General features: G+C 34.3%; 1 protein-coding gene across 1 annotated transcript in view; it reads right to left on the bottom strand.

The window, feature by feature from the left end:
* The window catches only part of ABCD2 (ATP binding cassette subfamily D member 2), a 55469-nt gene that overhangs the window by 12567 nt on the left and 22656 nt on the right, over positions 1-20246 (bottom strand). The window contains exons 7-8 of the mRNA XM_014795888.2: positions 6668-6813; positions 2399-2483 (exon numbers count right to left, since the gene is read on the bottom strand). Of these exons, the coding sequence (XP_014651374.1) occupies positions 2399-2483; positions 6668-6813 (231 nt within the window). The remainder of the gene's footprint in view (positions 1-2398; positions 2484-6667; positions 6814-20246) is intronic.

The raw sequence follows: 20246 nt of genomic DNA, 5'->3' as shown, positions 1-20246 counted from the left end.
ATCCTTGGCGTGCACTGACGCACTGCTTGTCAAACCACGCTGTGGCGGCATCTCATATAAAGTACAGGAAGATGGGCACAGATGTTAGCCCAGGGCCAATCTTCCTCACACACAAAAAAAAGAGATATAATACTAAAATTCAATATGTAAACATGTTTAGATCTCGGGTTTTTTTTTTTTTAATTTTATTTATTTATTTATTTTTTCCCCCAAAGCCCCAGTAGATAGTTGTATGTCATAGCTGCACATCCTTCTAGTTGCCATATGTGGGACGCGGCCTCAGCATGGCCAGAGAAGCGGTGTGTCGGTGCGCACCCGGGATCCGAACCTGGGCCGCCAGCAGCGGAGCGCGCGCACTTAACCACTAAGCCATGGCGCCGGCCCTAGATCTTGGTTTGAACAAACCAAGTATAAAAAGATATTTTTGAGATAATCAGGGAAACTTGGAATAGGAACTAGATATTAGATGACTTTAAATAACTATTATCAATTTTATTAGGTATGATTATAATATGTTATTATGCAAGAAAATATCCTAATATTTCAGAGATTGATGCCAAAGTTTTCAAGGAAAAAATTCCATGATGTTTGGAATTTGCTTTAAAATGCTTCAAAAATTAAAAAAAGAATAGATAAATCAAGTGTGGTAAAATGTTAGACTTGTTGAATCAGTGTGATGAGAATATGGGGTTCACCTTACAATTTTCTCTTCTTTGATGAAGTTTTAACGTTTTTTCCATAATAAAATGTTTTTAAGAAAAGTTATAGGGGGCTGGCCCAGTGGCGTAGCAGTTAAGTTCAGTCATTCTGCTTTGGCGGCCCGAGGTTAGCCGGTTCGGATCCTGGGCGAGGACCTACTCACAGCTCATCAAGCCAGCTGAGGCGGCATCCCACATAGAAGAGCTACAACTCTACAACTATGATGTACACCTATGTACTGGGCCTTTGGGGAGAAAAAAGAAAAAGAGGAAGATAGGCAACAGATGTTAGTGCAGGGCCAATCTTCCTCAAAAAAGGAAAAAAACAACTTTGCACAGATCGCAATTTAAAAAAAAATTTATAGCCAACTAGTTGCTAAGTATGGGCCAACTAGTTGCCACGTGTTTAATGAGGCTCACTTAACATATATATTTTTTGCTCTTTTTATCAGCTTTTCAATGTTCTCTATAAAAGTATTACTGCTTCTACTGCAAGTCCTTCAAGAGTATTGCATCTGCCCCAGCTTATGGCCCATTCAGGCATTCATGCACATGACTCTTGGTCCTTTTTGCGCAAGATATAAGTATTACAAATGAGTAACACATTTCCCAATAACCTCCTTCCCTGCATACAACTCAGGTTCTCATCGCCAGAGGTCTAAGATAAAGAAAAGAGATTTCTTTTTCAGAGGAGAATAGGACAAATAAGAGGAACAAATCAGAATTGCTTTAATATTTCTTTCCAGTGTCTTGTGCTTGGTATCCTTGAACTCAAAAGCTATGAAGCTGGTTGCAAAGAGAAAAGTTTTATCGAGAGAAATTATTCCCTGCATCTCTATTTTTCTGAGTCCATTAAGACCTATGCTGGCTTTTTCCATTGGATATGCCTCTGATTTTCGAGGAAGAGAGCATTACTAAGCTTAATAGGCTACTGAGTGGTTGAAAAGTTAATTTAGTTTGAATTTAATAATTTAATGTGGAAGTATTACTGAATGCCTACCTACTGAACTCACAACAGTATAATAGTGGTTATATATTCACATTTTAAAATCAGTAATAATCCTACTTTCAAATTTCAGATACATAAAAATTTAATTTTGTCATCCAACATTACTCAACATAAAAGAAATTAATAAAATACTTGGAGATTTGTCATACAAAAAAAACAACTTAAGAAACTTAAAAATGTAAATTCTAAGCATTAGTTTTTCAGTCAGATATCTTTAAACTAAAGATGAGGTTTTTTGGTTACAACAATGGAATAGTAGTTACCTGAGTATAGCATACTTTTATTGTTAGTGCCGTTGAGTTGATTCCAACTCCTAGCGACCCTGCGTACAACAGTGGGGAATCCTGCCTGGTCTTTTTGCGCCATCCTCTCACCTTCCAGCACTATATCAGACAACGCTCCACTGCTGTTCATAGGGTTTTCATGGCCAGTTTTTTCAGAACTGAGTGGCCAGGTCCTTCTTCCTAATCTGTCTTAGTCTGGAAGCTCCGCTGAAACCTGTCCACCATGGGTGACCCTGGTATTTGAAATACCAGTGGCATAGCTGTCAGCATCACAGCAACATGCAGCTGCCACAGTATGACAACCAACAGATGGGTGGTGTAGGTCCCTGACCAAGAACTCGGGCTGCCGCAGTGAGAGTGCGGAATCTTAACCACTAGACCATGAGGGCTGGCTAAAGCATACTTACCTATGATAAAACATGCGAGCCATGCCCATTCTTTGCTTTTCTCCTCCTGATAGGACATCTTTCCAGTCCATAACAGCATCCCATCCTTAAAAAAAAAAATGTACAAAGCATTTTTTTAATTGTTACTGTTTTTACTCCAGACAAGTGATTCCTGGCAGGTTTAATTTATTAACACAAAGAACATGACATTTTACAGAACATATGCTTGGATAACTAGAAAGCCTCATGTATAAGCGTTTTGTTTTAGATTTTATATTTTTTAATGGTAATAATTCCTGATACTGACAAAACATCTTCTAAGAATTTTAAAAACTGACACTTTTAAAATTTATTTGTGTCTGAATATCTACAAAAAGGTGGTATACTTATACTTATTTTGGAGGGTGGTAGGAGAAAAGATCAATAAGTTTGCATAGGCCTATTGCAAAGTCTACAAAGGGTACGACAGTAACTAACTTAAATGCCTCCCATGTGCCTGGGCACTTTATATGAATTTTCTCACTATATATTCACAACCTTATGAGCTAGATATTATTAGTTGCATTTTATAAGTGGGTAAACTAAAATTCCTAGAGTAACTGACATGTCTAAGTTTACACAGCTAGACATCAGAACTAGGATTTATATGTAGGTCTGTCTTCACACTTTTATAGTTTATCTATGCCATCTCTTACAACATCTTTTTTTTTTTATAATTTATTTATTTATTTATTTTTACCCCCAAAGCCCCAGTAGATAGTTGTGTGTCGTAGTTGCACATCCTTCTAGTTGCTGTATGTGGGACGCGGCCTCAGCGTGGCCCGAGAAGCAGTGCGTCGGTGCCCGCCCGGGATCCGAACCTGGGCCGCCAGCAGCGGAGCGCGCACACTTAACCGCTAAGCCACGGGGCCGGCCCATCTTACAACATCTTAACCACTGACTCTCTGTTGGATATTTATTCAAAAAGCAAGGCCTCTCTTAAAAAATAGGTTAGATCTATACATACTGATATAGAAATGTACTCAGAATATTTTTATATGAAAAACCACGTTGCAGAATTGTGTGTGTGCTTATATATTGTGTGTAGCCTATATATCAGATTTATACACACACATATATGTATATATAAATTATGATTGCATTTCTATAAACACACACATACACACACCTTATGGAATGAAATTATGAGACTTTTACTTTCGAAGGTACACATTTTTATAATATTTGAAAATTTTTTGATTTATTATTGTTATGACTTAACTTTGTACTAAGAAAAAAAGTTCACTTAAAAACAAAACCATGGGGCCTATTAGAAAGATAGCCATATCAAATATTTTTCTGAGGTGGGAATATCAGAAAACAGAGCAGACTAGGCAAAGCCTCATTTTCAAAGAGGAAAATGACTGCCAAAACTTGACACACAAACTTAGGATAACATTTCCAAATCCCAAGTATTAAAGGCTTAATTTTCCCATTTGGAAAAAAATCCAGGCTCTTTGCCCTCTTCTTTCTCCCTCAGATGAATTTTCACCTTTATTAAAATTTCTAAATAAACTTGGCCAAAGGGAAAGAAAATATGAAGTAGAGTCTCCATTGTTTTTGTGCACTAGATCGAAAAAGAGATTTTCCCTATTTCCCAATGATAATCCCCAGTGGAGACCACTGTTCATTTTCTTGGGTAAACATCCAAGAATTTTCTATTTAAAAATATATCCTTATAATTTTATAGTAGGAAAAGAATTTCAAAATGCCGTTTGATTTCTTCTAGTGAAAACTGTTGAAATAAAATTTTCTCTGTGACTGAATTTTATAGCATTTATGAAACATAAGTGAGGATTTGAAAAATAGGTTCAGATTGCTACACAGTGGAGAAATATTCTGGGCTTAGAATTTTTTTGCCCCCGCCAATGGAGAAGGTATAAGAGAAAAGTATTTAGGTCAAGGGAAACCTTAGCTTTACATATTTAAGTAAATCATGTTCCACTAAACCCACAAGTTTTAGTAGGCAGTATTACTTGATCACAGAACACACAGATCAGAATTCTGAGTCATAATATTACCTCCGATGCTGATTTAGTGAGTTTAGGCCAGCTAAGAAGAGAATGGTTTTCCTGCTTCATAGAGACATACAAACCGCTTTAGTTCATGTCTGTTAACACATCTACTCCTTTCTATTTCATAACCTCTTTGATGGAATGAAATCTAGTTTTTAATTCTATCTTTTACTAAAGCAAAGCACTTCTCTAAGCAAAATATTAGATAGTCTAAATAGAATTTCAGTAGGATTCTTCCAAAGTAAGTGATGTCCTCGCAAATTTAAGTGCTTTCCTGCTTCACTTAAAAAGACGTTTTAGGGCTGCCCTAGTGGTGCAGTGGTTAAGTTTGTACACTCCACTTTGGTGGCCGCGGGGTTCGTGGGTTTAGATCCTGGGTGCAGACCTATGCACCACTCATCAAGCTGTGCTGTAGCGGCATCCCACATACAAAACATAGAGGAAGATGGGCACAGATGTTAGCTCAGCAACAATCTTCCTCAAGCAAAAAGAGGAAGAATGGCAACAGATGTTAGCTCAGCGCCAATCTTCCTCACACACACACAAAAAAGTTTCATGTTTTAAGGATTAAGCAAGTAAAGCAGGTTTCCTTGGAATTTTTTTAATGTGTAAGGATATGACAATTATTATTAGTGTCTAAGAAGCTAGGGATAGCATAGCACAGTGGCACAGCCTACTAGAAAACATTGATTTTCAAGGCAGATCTGTGTTTAAATCTTGGTCCACCATTTGCTGTGGGCCCCTGAGGAAGTTAATAAACTTCTGAATTTCATCTGTAAAAAGAGCTTAGGAAAACCCACATAATTGGGCAATTATAAATATTAAATAAGATGACAATGTAAATTGCTTAACTTGTTATATTCTGCATAGTAAGTACTCAATAAATCATAACAATTACTATTATATTATTAAGGTTGGAACATTCTTAAAAACAGTTCGAGAACTTCTTGATAACTTCTAAAAGAATAGAATATCCAATATTCGTTATAAATTTCTATTTGGATTATTGGATTTCAAACTTATTCAAAATAACCTACCCAAGATTAAAGTGCAGCATTTAATCTGCCACAGTGTTTTAAAACTGGGAAGGAGTTGAACATATGAAAAAAATAGAAAACCTGCTTTCTATATTTATAGCATTTATGAATTACGATATTACAAACACCATAAAAATAAATATAATAATACCTCTCTTCCCTGCCTCATTTGCTTATTGTAAGGATCAAATGGAATAATATATGTGAAATTTCTATGTAAAATATCAAGTACCATCACACAAAGTGTATCATAGCATCAATATTACAACTAGTAATTTTACCATTAGCTACTAATTCTTGTGCATTTACAATGTGCCACTGTTCTAAATGCTTTATATAGAGTTTTATTTAATCTTCACAGAATCTTTATAAGGTAGATACTTGTCCTCATTTTACAGCTGAAGATACAGAAAGCAGTGCTAATTAAGATTTGATTCCAAGAACTCTGACTTCAAAGCTCACATTCTTAATCACTGTGCTACTCTGCTTCTTCTGATAAGGTACATGGGCTAGGAAATGGAACCTAAAACGCATGCAACATTAAACCTAGAATTCTAGCTTGTTATTTTAGTAGTTTTTCTAGGCTATCATGTTATATGTTATCACGTTATTTGAAAGTATAACTATTAGAAAGTAATTCTTTTTTAAAGCTCATATGAATAACCATTATTCCTACTCTTTCAAAAATGTCTTATGCTGAAAAAACCACAGTACAGAACTTTCTATATTTTATCTAATTCTCTATGTGCTGCTTGAGAGAGAAAAAAATGTATTGGTAAGACTGTGGGTCTGAAAAGAAAAAAGAAGTTCTGTGATACGTGACACCTTCTTCTCAAATTAAGTTTAATGTAAGCTGAGCGCTTGACAGGAGAATATTTCTGTCACGAACTTTACATACATCTAAATTGACAATGGCCTCAGGGACACTTGTACATTCAAATATGAAAAGAAAAAGTCTGTTTTCAAATGCTAGCAGCAGACTTAATAAAAAGCCTAGTGTGCTGCAGGAAATATAACACAAGCAGAAAAGAGAATGTCAACAACGGAAAAGCAATAAAAGCTGTAAACTCCATCTTTACTTGTGTGCTAATGTTCCAACGACAGCATATATTCAAATTAAAACACTGTCTATTTACCCAAGTTTATTTTTAAAAACAAAGTTAAATGCATTAAAAAAAAAAGAATAATAGACTTTATACCTCCTTCTCTTTGAACTATGTGATAGAGGTGGACATTGTGTAGAATACATTCCAGATCGTGGTCTGTGTAGCCTTTATCATGCATGTCATCCACTGAATCAGGATAAATGACTTGATCCCGAAGACTTCCAAGAGACATGTATGGCCTGTAAAACACCAAACACACGAGAATCCTAGTGCAAAGTCATTTTAGTTTACTCCATGTAACATCCTGGTGACCTAAAAACTTTAGAGCAGACTTTAAACACCATATTTCCAGGATTATATTTATTACCTGGTGATGAATATTTCTCTCTCAGGCATGACAGGAAAATACTGTTATGTTCATTTAAAAATTTATTGATACATAGCCACAAAAATGTTTCTACAAGAAATAGTTGGTTATTTTCAGCACAGAAATACATAATTGTTTTATTGTATCTTATAAACATTGCATCTGTATTTTACCTGAAATTATTTGGGTTAAAAATGATAAAATTTTAGATTTTGACCCAGCAATGTGAACAAAAATGTTTTTTTTTAAAAAAAATACCATTCATAGAAAGAGAAATGCAAATTAAAACTACACTGAGTTTCTTACTTATCAGATTGGCAAAAGTTCAAAAGCTTGACAATTCACTCACCTGGCAAGTCTATGGAGAAACGGGTACTCTTATACAATGGTGAAAATGCAAAATGGTACAATCTTTTGGAAGGGATTTGTCAAACCAACGTATCATTTGGTCTTTGACCCACTTCTAGGAATTTTCTCTGAAGATATACTTCCAAAAATACCACCACCAATAAAAAAAGTGCGTTAAGGTTACCCATTGCAGCATTATTTGTAATTGCATAATATTGAAAACAACCTAAATCCCCATATAAAGGAGACGGACTGAATAAACTATAGTATCTGCACTATGCAGCTGTAAAAGAGGACGTGGAAGATGTCTATGAATTGATATAGAGTGATTTCCATAATATATTGTTAAGTTGAAAAGCAAAGTGCAAAAGTAGATGTATAGCAGGGTTTCTCCACAGCCACATTATGGATTGAATCAGATAATTCTTTGTTGTTGAGGGCTATCCTTTGTACCGCAGGATGTTGAGTAGCATACCTGATCTCTATCCACTAGATGCTAGTAGCATCCATTACAGTAGTGACCCCCCCTGCCAAAAAAGTCTTCAGATATTGAGCCCTAGGAGACAAAATCATCCCCATCTGAGACTACTCATACATAGTATCCTACCTTTATGTAAAGTGAAAGCAAAATAAGAAAATATCCATGTATCTGCTTATATTTATAAAAGGAAACACAGGGAAGGTAAATCAGGAACTAATGAAATCAGTTACCTACAGGAGATGGCAGGAACAAGGCAGAATGAATAGGGGAGGGAGTGACCTCTCTAAGTATACTTTCTCAATAGTTTTTACTTTTAGAATCATGTTAAAGTGTTATTATTCGAAAAATAAATAAAATTAGACTAATAAGGATGAAAGAAGAAACCCTAAAATTGAATACAAACAGAAACAAATGAACCGAATAGTGGATAACATAGCTACACAGACGGGGGAGGAGGAACTGATCCAAGTAACTTTTGAACTTGGCTACATTATTTCAGTTGAAGACAAAAACGACCACAAAGGGGGCCGGCCCGGTGCCCCAGCGGTTAAGTGCGCGTACTCTGCTGTGGCAGCCCGGGGTTTGCAGGTTCGCATCCCGGGTGCGCACCAACACACCCCTTGTCAAGCCATGCTGTGGCGGCATCTCATATAAAGTGGAGAAAGGTGGGCACGGATGTTAGGCCAGGGCCAGTCTTTCTCAGCAAAAAGAGGAAGACTGGCATTGGATGTTAGCTCAGGGCTAATCTTCCTCACCAAACAAAACAAAACAAAACAAAACAAACGACCACAAAGAAACCTTGAACCTTATTTGGCAAGTTTCTTGTAGGTAATGATACAGGTGTAGCAATTCTGAAACTGTTGTGTTATAGGGTTGACCAAATAAGTAAACATTTTGGTAATGTTAGGAGCTAGGGTTCTCACTGTGAAAGGAAGATACAAACATGGGATGTGGGAAGGCAAGGAAAAAAAACTGTAATATTTAATTTGAATTAGAGTATCAGTTTGAATTTATGATCTTTTCTTTAATGAAAAATCTATTTCCTAGCTCTGTCTACATTTGGTGCATCCTGATATTATCCTTTGAGAAGGACATACCATCATTTAGTCAGTATAGTGGGTTGAATAGTGGACCCAAAAAGATATGTGCAAGTCCTAATCCCTGGTACCTGTGAATGTGACCTTATTTGGAAAAAGGGTCTTTGCAGATGTAATGAAGTTAAGGATCTGGAGATGAGATCATCCTGGATTACCAGATGGGCCCTAAATCCAATAAATGCCATTGTAAGAAGACGAGAAACACAGGGAAGGAAGTCGTGTGAAGACGCAGGCAGAGACTGGAGTTATGCTGTCACAGGCTGAGGAACTCCTGGGACCACCAGAAGCTGGAAGAGATAAGAAAAGATTCTCCCCTACAGCTTGCAGAGGAGGGTGGCCCTGCTGACACCTTAATTTTGGACTCTCAGCCTCCAGAACTGTGAAAATAAATTTCTTTTGTTTTAAACCACCAAGTTTTTGGTTACACCAGCTCTTGGAAACTAATACAGGTAATGTTCTTGCAAAAACTGGGTAACCTAAATCATATCAGGAGGAAACTATCAGGCAAACCCAAATTGGGGAACTTTCTTTAAAAACAATAACAATTCTGCACTCTTTACAAATATCAATGTCATAAAAAACAAAGAAAGGCTGAGAAACTCTTTCAGATTAAAAGAAACTACAGTGACATGGCAACTAAAATGCAACGTATGATGCTGGATAGGGAAAAACAAATTACTGTAAAGAACAGTATTATGACAATTGGCAAAATTTGGATACGGAAAGTATGTTTAGGTAACAAAGTGATGCTAGTTCCAACTTAATGTAAATTAGAAGCATAGATATCCTACCGCCTTGGCAAAAACCCCAGATACAATTTGATCCACAGAACAGCCATGACACAATACAAAACAATGATTAAAATACATCTGAACATTCATTTCACAAGTGTTTCTACAGGATTCTACCATAAGACTTGATTAACTGGAAATATTTGATGAAATCATATTTTATATTCACGTTTCAGGAAAGATAGAGTCATGATTGTGATGGGGCTTTGGAAAGAGTTCTGAGCTGGAATCCTGATCTCACCATTTATACTAGCAATATGACCCAAATTCTGAGCTAGAGGTACCTCACTTGTAAAGTAACTTACTTTATTGTGCTTTTTATGAGGACTAAATGAAGCAGAGGGTTTTATAAAGCTTAAATGAAGCTAAGTGGTCAGAACACTTAGTACAGCACAGGCATGTAGTAGGCATTCAATAAACTGTTATGGAAACAAAAACGTCCATTTCTGCTTAGGCTTAAGTTCACTACCTACGTGAAAAGGCAACATCTTGAAAAAGGGCAGATCCAAAAGAATTTCTATTTAGCCAGTTAAGAGACTCGTGGTTTTATATCCCCTAACAAATTTTTATTATTCTCAATATGATTAATAAATAATAAGTACCTAATTATATAGATTTTAGAAATTATCTTCTGTTAAACACTCAAGAAAGTATTTTAAGTTTACTTAAACATACTTCTTTTAGTAACTGGAGCACTAATTATTTCACTGGAGCAATTTATGGGGCCTCAGAGCTATCCATGTGCGTAAGGTTGCCAAATGCTTTCTTTGTAAGAAGTTTGGAGGAGCAGAACTTTGTAACTTCTCTAAAAGGCTAATTTAATACTTATAATTTCTTTAGGTCTTTTGAAATCTGTCAGTTCTCGTTGATGAACAGATATGGAAATGTATCTTATAATGGCTTTTAATTATAAGGCAAAGCAAAATAATTAAATTATATTTTTGCAATGCTTAATTTCCTATTGAGCTTATAAGTCTAATAAGGTTTTCAATATACACTCTTGCAATTAAAAAAGTCAAAACAAAACAAAGTAAAAAAGAAAACATGCGGTATTTGACCTTCTCCCTCTGACTTATTTCACTTTGCATTATACCCTCAGTGTCCATCCATGTTGTCACAAATGGCTGGATTTCGTCGTTTCTTATGGCTGAGTAGTATTCCATTGTGTATATATACCACAGCTTCTTTATCCATTCGTCCCTTGATGGGCACTTAGGTTGCTTCCAAGTCTTGGCTATCGTGAATAAGGCTGCAATGAACACAGGGGTGCATGTACCTTTGCAAATTGGTGTTTTCAAGTTCTTTGGATAAACACCCAACAGTGGAATAGCTGGATCGTAATTAAAAAAAAAAAAAAAAAAAAAAAGAAAACATGGTTTCTAGCTACTAAGTTTTTTAATTCAAGCAGGATGAGATTTAAGTAAAACGCCAAATCATAAACATTTTATGATGTTAAATGATCCACATAATTTGTGTCCACATGCAAATGTGTCCACAAAATTTGTTACTTGAGCTATTGTTACTCAAAATGATATAATAGAGTATGAAAATTGCTACTTTGAAAATTTATGTGAAGGAAATGATGAAATTATACAAAAATATTTGATAAAATTATATATTCATTAAGGACTCAACAAATATTGCTTTATTAAAATTCCATTTTCTCTCAATTATTGTTTTATGATCATGTGAAATGGTAAAAATGACACATTCTATATGTGTTTAATGAGGTACATAGCAACTAAGGATACTCTATTAGATTTTATTAACATAATTCTTTAAAAATATTATTATAAAGTTAAAATTATCACTGAATGCTCTGGAAAGGCTATATCAAGAAAATTTGGGATAATGTTGAATGTTTTTGAAAGCACAAGGAAATGAAGAACGCTATATCCAATGTTTATATGATTAGTTTGCATGTGATCCTTTTTCCAACTCAAAGGCCTAGAATTTAACATTTTAAGCTAGCTCAAGTTTCTCTAGTCCTACTAAAGTAGTACATAATTGATAAGCACTTAAAGTACCCTTTACTAAACTTTCCTTCTAGATATATAGACCTATTGAGATTATCTTCTAAATATTTCAGGTAGATCAATTACCATGTCCGTGTCAGAATGTTATTAGCTTAGTTGCTCTGGCCCATCAGAAAGGGGATCATGCAACATACCTAGTACAAGCAACAAAAGAAATAGATTGTTTATAATTAATAGCTGTCAAAAAAGAAACACTGGGTAGTTTGAATTTACTTTCTCTAAGTAAAATCCAGAATCACCTCTATTTGTTGTAGAAAGATACTGGAATAAACCCATAGGCATCACATTATAATTTAAATAATTATCATTATTTAAACAATTATCATAATTGTTTTTCATTGTAATCTGGAATTCCTTCTAATGCATCTATATTTAAAACTGTTAATAATAATAATAGTAAAATTATTTGAGAGCAAATCCATTCCCAGCAATTATGACTTTTTATAGTTATATTACAAATGTCTCAGGGTACTTTTTATTTTTTTATTTATTTATTTAAATTTTATTTATTTTATTTTTTTCCCCCAAAGCCCCAGTAGATAGTTGTATGTCATAGCTGCACATCCTTCTAGTTACTGTATGTGGGACACGGCCTCAGCATGGCCGGACAACCGGATCCGAACCTGGGACGCCAGCAGCAGAGCGCGCGTACTTAACCGCTAAGCCACGGGGCCGGCCCTCAGGATACTTTTAGAATTTGTATTATACTCCCCACTTTTCTGTGTTAACATTTAAATATCTGACAATTTATTATTGTTTTGGTAAAATGTATGGACATTTATTAGGGTTCATATTCATACACTTTTATATTATTCTCTATTTTTATCTTTATTAGAGACAGAAGTAGAAAGAATGAGAAAGCATTGGGAAATGTTAGCTCTGTCTCTGTCTTTATGCTTGGAGCCTCTGGAATGATCACCCAAAATGCTAAATATTTCACTGTCATCTAGAATTTAATTGGGAACTATTGATAAAAATTTCACAGTAATATTAACTGTATTTAAGGCATGAGATGTGTTAAGTTTCAGAATAATGTACAGCTAAGTACTGTTGTGTTGCCATAGTAATAAGAGGTTAGCAATCTGAAAGCCATAAAATCTAGCTATTAATAATTCATATAAATGTACATGCAGGGACGGATCGTGTCATCAGATTTTTTCATGAACAGGAAGAACTAGATTTGAGTACTCAATGCATAGTAAATCGTTCTTAATACCCTTAAAATAAATATGTAGCAAAAAGAAGAAATACTCAACTGAAAAGAGATATTTACTATTACTGAAATTGTATTTTTAGGATATTTCTAGGTGCCAACGCAGAGATGTACACAGCCTCTTAAGAGCAGGGATTGTGTTCATTTCCAAGTAATAAGAATAATGTTAGTGGAATAATCAAAGTATTGCCAAGCTGATAAGAATGCAGACTTCTTAAAAGTCAACTTTGCTAAGAGCATTTATCATTTATCATTATATTAGATTGCTGTGTGAAATTCCTGATATTTGACCTTCTGACCTACAAAAATTATAATTCCATATGATTTAACCTAATTGACTCATAAAATGAGGAAAACTTTTATATGCAAAGGAAGATTTTTTCATTATTAGTTTATAAATTAGCCCGTAGAAGAGTTAAATATGAAAAAAAAAATGTATCCTTAACACTTTTCTAAACAACAGAAAGCTACAGGAAATCATGTTCACATTTATAGATCCCTTTAAGAGATTTTTACAAACTGAACTGTGCCAATTACTACACAGGAGGTACCAAAATGTATAATTTACAATTCTGTCAGCCCAAAGTTGACTTGCTCTGAGTTGAATAGTCAGAAAGCAAAGGAATAGAAAGGAATTAACGACAGCACCACTACTGAACCTTCTTCATAGTTAAAATATTTCTTTTAAAAAGGACATTTTAAGTAACAAATATTTATCCCCAACATAAAGAGGATTATGTGACACATGTAGTGCAAGCAGCAAAATAGTTTGCTTCCTAATTAGCATAAGGAGCCAGACTGATTTGGCAGCAGAAACCAAATCTGTGGAGACGTTCATTCATTCCTTTATCTAATCACTCATCAGACGCGCATTGCACAGTTACAATATGCCAACAGGTATTCTATCGATTTAAAGTGCCACGCAGAGACATGAAGATGACCTTTCTAGCTTATATTCTACAAAGATTTGTTCAATAGTGACTCAACATGGGCAAAGTCTGTTCCAGTAACATCTCCCACTCCCCAAGCCCACATCTAATTTAGGGGCAGCAAGACCAGTGTATGTGTAACCAATTAGGTATGTAGCTCCACGAGGAGACTCAGATTAAGCCATTTCACATTCTTCCTTTATTCCAGTGGCCTTTTCAGACGAACATTCCACTCAGGCAATGGCCTAGCTAGCCTACTTCTTGCTTAAATAAACACACTCCTTGTCCTCAAGAGGCTCTCTCTATCTGTGTTTGGGCACGTAGAGATTCATTAAGAATTAAAAAGTTCAAAAGCTAGAGACCCAGAAGAAAACAGTGATCAAGATATTTAAACTAGCATTCTTTCATATTCTTGCTTAGGTCCTTTTCCAGACCACATCCTCATTTTTTAACCTGAGCTCCGAGGCAAAAAGTAGAAAAGCAAGGATCTCACTGAAATTACTTTACCGACTATGAGGGTACTTTCTTTTCCACGGAGAAAGGAGGCAAAGTAGGTCTTCTAACCTCCCTCCTGATCTCAAGTGCTTCCTGGTTCTTTAATAGTCATTATCTAGTTTTATATATGTGGATTAAATGATGTTGTCATATTTCATAGAGTTCTCCTATCCCTCCAAAGAGGAAATCTTGGGAAGGCATTATTATGGAAACAATTAAAAAAGAGGTTCAGATTTTTAAATATCTACAAAACTCCTTTGATACATGCACACCTTAGCATGCAGTGCAGTTGTGCCAATGTTGGTGTTATTGGTGTTAAGTGTTCTGCCCATTCTGCTGAACTTCCTAAAACAAAACACAGTCTTTGCCCTGTTGAAAAAGACAGTCTCTTCTTTTGACAACATAAGGGTAAATAATGTGTTTTTTTATGCCAAAAACACATCATAAAAATTAAGATTTGCTTGTTTTATATCTCTGCAAGAAGTCTGATTTAAAATTAAGGGAATATTTTTGAGAGATTATTTAAAATTTTACAGAGAAATGGGTTTTAGAAGAATAGGAAAGAATAGAGAACATATTCTAATTTTAAAGTGATTTGAACATAGTTTAATTTAAAGGAATTTCACTTTTATATAATATAGCTTCCTTCAATTAACATATATGAATGATAGCCAAGTACCTTTGTTAAACTTTATGCTAAAATTGGCTTGGATTGCACCACACCTCTGGCATTATAAGGACCTCTGTTTCCAAACAACAGCTGGATATTAGTACAGATCCAGCATACCAAGCAAACATCCTTAGCTGGTGATACTCACTTGCAAGGTCAGGCAAGAGAGCAGTAATTTTTCAGAGACATGTCCCCTTGCTGCTAGCAATAACCAAGACAAAGTAACTCTAGAGTCAGATACACCTAAGTTCAAATGCCAGCCCCAACATTTATCAGCTGGATGACTTCAATCTCTCTAAGTTTTCTCATCTATAAAATAGGGATTCTAACACCAACCTTATAGGCTGTCATTTGGAAAAAATGAGAAACTTGTATAATATGTGTAGAACAGTGACTAGCATACGATAATTACTTGACACATTGAAAATTAAAAACAAAAAACAAAACAAAGTAATAGGCCAGAGATGCTCAACCCTTACTCAAGATGCCCTAAGATCCATCAATTATCTCCAGGTCATAGGATTCTCCGGTGAAAAATAAATTTTAACTCACTTTATTTTAAAAATACATAGGCTATATTATTAAAGGTAGAAGGGAAAACACCACCAAAGAAAACATGGATTAAACGCTGGCACTTCTAAAAGCTGAGATTTCATGTCATAAGCTCTGCTTACTAAAAAAAACAGTTGAAGAATACAGAAATTTTTGAAAAGTGAATGCAAACTATAAAAGAATGATATTTTGTTATTCCCCATAAATTTGAGACAGTGCTTGAGGCTTTAATTATCATGATTGTTTGAGAAAATATTTAAGGTCAAACAGTGGGGTTTTTTTTAATCAGAGGAAGATGTTTTAATATGATGATTTTATTAATCTGAAAATAAGAGGCATGAATACAGAGAGTTTATATCCAAAGCCTTGGTGAATTCTAACCCTGGCTCTGCACTGCTGTGTAACTCTAAGTAAACGCTCTAATCCCTTTGAACTCCAATTTAATTATTTAATATACTCTATTTAGCATGACATATGCAGAGCATAATCAACATGTACTGTTCATACATAAAAAGAGGTAAAATTATCTATATTTAATTTGCTGTACAATCTAATTAGTCATGCTATCATTCCTGCATATAACCAAATTTAGAATTTTTATGTTGCATGTAATTTAAAAACATGATTCACGAGTACTTTATTTATTAAGCAGTATTTATATTTAGTCTAGAAGATTAAGCAACATGGTACTTTAATATACTGCTCTGCGAATAAAGTAGTAAATAAATATGTAAATAAAATGTTATTTATAATTTCAGAATTTCTTTTGACAAAAGAGAACAAAAAATAATGAGTGTTGTAGGAGCAAGTTACTGTCATTTTTGGTTGTTTTCCAAGAAGCACTAACAGATTAAAATTTAACTTATATGACTGTGTCATTTACTCATATAGAGGAGATGAGCTCCTGAGGTGGAGACTGGGGAAATGGTAGACCCCCAAAGCATTAGAGAACTTTAAAAAGTAATTCAACAAACTTCAGTTAAAAGAACACTTTAGCAATGCTTAAGGACCTTCGGGATGGGCTCTATTATTTCCAATATATACCGATGACATAATATTAGTGGAGATGAGTTTAATAAATATTTGCTTTTCTCAGCTTGGTGTATTTGAAGGAGAGTGGATAGGACAGCCCTGCTTAGAAATGTAAAAAGTAAAAACGTAAAAAAGTAAAAACGAAAAACTTGTGCTCACTCGTATCTGTGGCATTTCTGATCTATATAGATATTGGAGAAACTGATGCGATTCATGACAACTGTTAAAATAGTAACTAACTTTCAAAACCAAGGTCAAATGACACATTGTTCTGTGCATATTTCCTCATTCTGAACATCTATAGAATTTCTTGCCTATCTTGAGGCACTTATTCTGGCTTTTATTGAAGTTAGTTGCGTGTTTTTGTTTATAACCAAATTAGACGTAAGCACCATAATGAGAGTGACTGTGTCTTACTCATCGTCTGTCTTCCACAGTATCTTATGGCAGGACTTTAATAAACACTGGTTAAAGTGAAAAAAAAAGGGGGGGGTATTGACAAAGAATAAAGTACAATAATTTTCCCAGGATATGATATCTCAGCCATTCTCCCCATTTTTTCCTTTCCTCCTGTTTTCTTTTTTTTTTTTTTCTCTCTTTCTTTGAATAAATGTTTGGTCAGATTTAATTTGATCCTTGTAATACAATCCTTCTTTCACTATTCTAAACTTTTACTTCTTGGACTCCACAGTCAGGAATGGATAGAAATTTGTACAAATTATCTTTTCATACATGATTGTTGGAAGTCTGAATCTATTTCAGATCTATTAACCTTAGTGTAAGTAATTGGGCATATAGTTTTGAGTACTAAGAAGATCATGGTTAAATTTCTGTCCCAAGATATTTCTACCAAGAAAGGGTAGTGAGAGCAAGACCTTTGGGAACAGAATTACATGGTGGGTTGATGCCCAACTGGAGACTGTTGCTGAGGAGAGATATGTGATGTTTACAAATGATCCTCTGGAGTATTAAAAAAAAAAAAAAAGTAGTAAAAAAGAATCCAAGATTTTTGCTATCTTTTGTGAGTAAACACTTATTATCTTCTGTCTTTCTTGCCTCCAACCCCCTCTTCCTCTCTCTACCCCTTCCTTCCCTCTTTCCTCTCTCCCTTTCTCCCTCTCTTTCACTCTCTCTGTTCTCCCAACCCCCACCAAATGTTTTAATTTCCCATTTTGGTGAGTGTTAGCATATAATAATCTTTTGTTAGCAGGTGAACTAAACAAATAAATAAAATATTAGGCTCTTGAGGCTTTAATGACTAAAGACTGAGACATACCAAGGAAGTAGTATGTGACTGATGGACCATAAATTAATGGATTAGTGAAAGCAAGAACAGGAGATTATAAATCTACCCTCAGATAATTGCAAAGACAGAGAAACTGCACCAAGAATTGACATAAGAAATTTAGGATCTGTATCCAAGTTGAAGACTTTTCGTCAGGGTCAGAATGGCTAATACAGTGGGGAACAATGAGTTTCAATTATCAGTTTAAGGGGTAGAGTCAGAATGCTCAGGAAATTCTGGGTTAAACAGCCTGACATCACCAAAATATTTTTTTATAAGCAAAACTAAGCATTTTAACATGTACCATCCCATAGATTTAGAGTGGCTAATCTACATTTTAGATGAGCTATTTCTTTTCTAAAACTGATCAAATGTTCCAGTAATTATCATATCCAATCATAAATGAAGATGGGATGAGAGGAAACTGCTTCGAAACTAATTTATCTAGCACAGCTTTTTATTTGTATTCTTGAACTAAGGCCCAGATTTTCTTTTATCTGGCTTTCATTATTAACATTACTAAAGTATTAGAAGACATTAACTGGGAAAATATTGAGGTGATTTCACAATTTCTTAGGAATTCAGGTTTCCCAGCTTGCAAACTGAGCCATAGCAGCATTCTCTGAAGATTTGGTTAAAAAATAAGTGGTCTAATATGCTTAGTTAGAACATTTTTTCCCCCAGTAGTTCACTTTTTTCTTCTGTATGCTACATGACATTATTAGAAATCCACTTTAACAAAGCCCACTCTATTTTTCCCCACGAAAATAACAATTAATGTACATTTGATCCCTGCATAAAAAGATCCATCCTCCACCAAGAAGTCTTTCAGTCTCAAAAAGTGAAAAGAGGAGAGTTATTATAAAAGTCTGTTTGTGACTTACAAAGTTTATTCTTTAGGTACCTAAGACTCAATTTACAGTTTTTTTCTGTCAAACTAGTGCTTACCCAATATTCTATTGCGGTAAATTAATGCAATAAAATATTAGATAATAATATTCATTATGAGAATATCCTAAGAAGAAATATTTAAGATTACCTACTGACAAATATTTTGAAATAGATTGTAGCAGCTTTCTTTTAAATCATAAAGAATTATAAGATTATTTTCAAATTTACTTGAAAAAAATCAGTTAGCAGCTTTTAGAATATAAGAAATAAATACTACATTTATAAATTCTATGCTTCTTTGTGACACGTTGGTCCAATAAGATTGTAAACATAAATACAAATTTTCACGTTTCTAGAAGCTATATAATCAAGATAAAATAACTTTTAACAGTAATTATTAAAAAACATTTTTAGCCTTAAAAAATACACTTCTCATTCTTATTTTTCTCCTTAACTAAGTTGCAGTTGACATTTTGCTTAGGCAACAGTAAATTTCATAACTAAGAAAAAGTTTTCCAGTGATTTACGTTTGTTGCAAAATAACATAGTTTTTTTAGGTTAGGTCTCTCTGAGGTCCAAGACTGGAATTTATGTGCTTTCTTTTTTAATTTTCACTTTTTAAAAATTGTGGTAAAATACCATAACATAAAATGTACCATCTTTACCATTTTTAAATATACAGTGCAGTGGTTTTTGTTTTCTTTTTTTCCTCCAGCTTTATTAAGATAAAATTAACATATAACATTGTGTGGGTTAAAGGTGTGCAATGTGTTGATTTCATACACTTATATATAGCTAAATGCTTACTTTACACTCATTCTTGGAGTAAAATATTTTTAATTATGGCAGTTTCAAATCATTAATCATATAGCATAATTGTAATAAAGGCTATTTTACATAGGCTTTTAAAATATAAGTGAACAATTTTAGAACATATGAACGTATGCAGCTTGATGGAGAGAACAGTATACCATCCAAGTACTATTTTTTTGTGTGTGTGGGAAGAGATAATCTGACATCTAAGGCAATCTAACTAATCTTTGGACTAGCCCACTATTCCTTGAGACAAACATCTGCAGTCTCTGAGTGTTCTTTACATCTAGACAGATGTGAAAATGAAAAGAAGTGGTATTGTCCTAGAGACTATTATAATCAAAGCAGCAATAAAACTTTTTAGGATAATTGAATTTTTATTTCCTTAATAGCTTCTCTCAATGAAAATATGCTTAAAGATTATAAACTGACAATCCTAAGGAATCAAGATAATTCAACAGCAAAAGGAAACTGTTTCTTGTGATACAAAAAATTTTTTTACTCACATATCTATGGACAGCTAATTTTCGACAAGGGAGCCAAGAACATACAATGGAGAAAGGAAAGTATTTTCAATAAATGATGTTGGGAAAACTGGACAGCCACACTCAAAAAAATGAAAGTAGACCATTATCTTACACCATACACAAAAATTAACTCAAAATGGGTTAA

Source organism: Ceratotherium simum, chromosome 17 (assembly GCF_057802395.1).
Source record: "Ceratotherium simum simum isolate JZ-2026a chromosome 17, ASM5780239v1, whole genome shotgun sequence".
Lineage (NCBI taxonomy): Eukaryota > Metazoa > Chordata > Mammalia > Perissodactyla > Rhinocerotidae > Ceratotherium > Ceratotherium simum.
The sequence above is the reverse complement of the archived record's forward strand: the minus strand, read 5'-3'. Positions and strand labels throughout refer to the sequence as shown.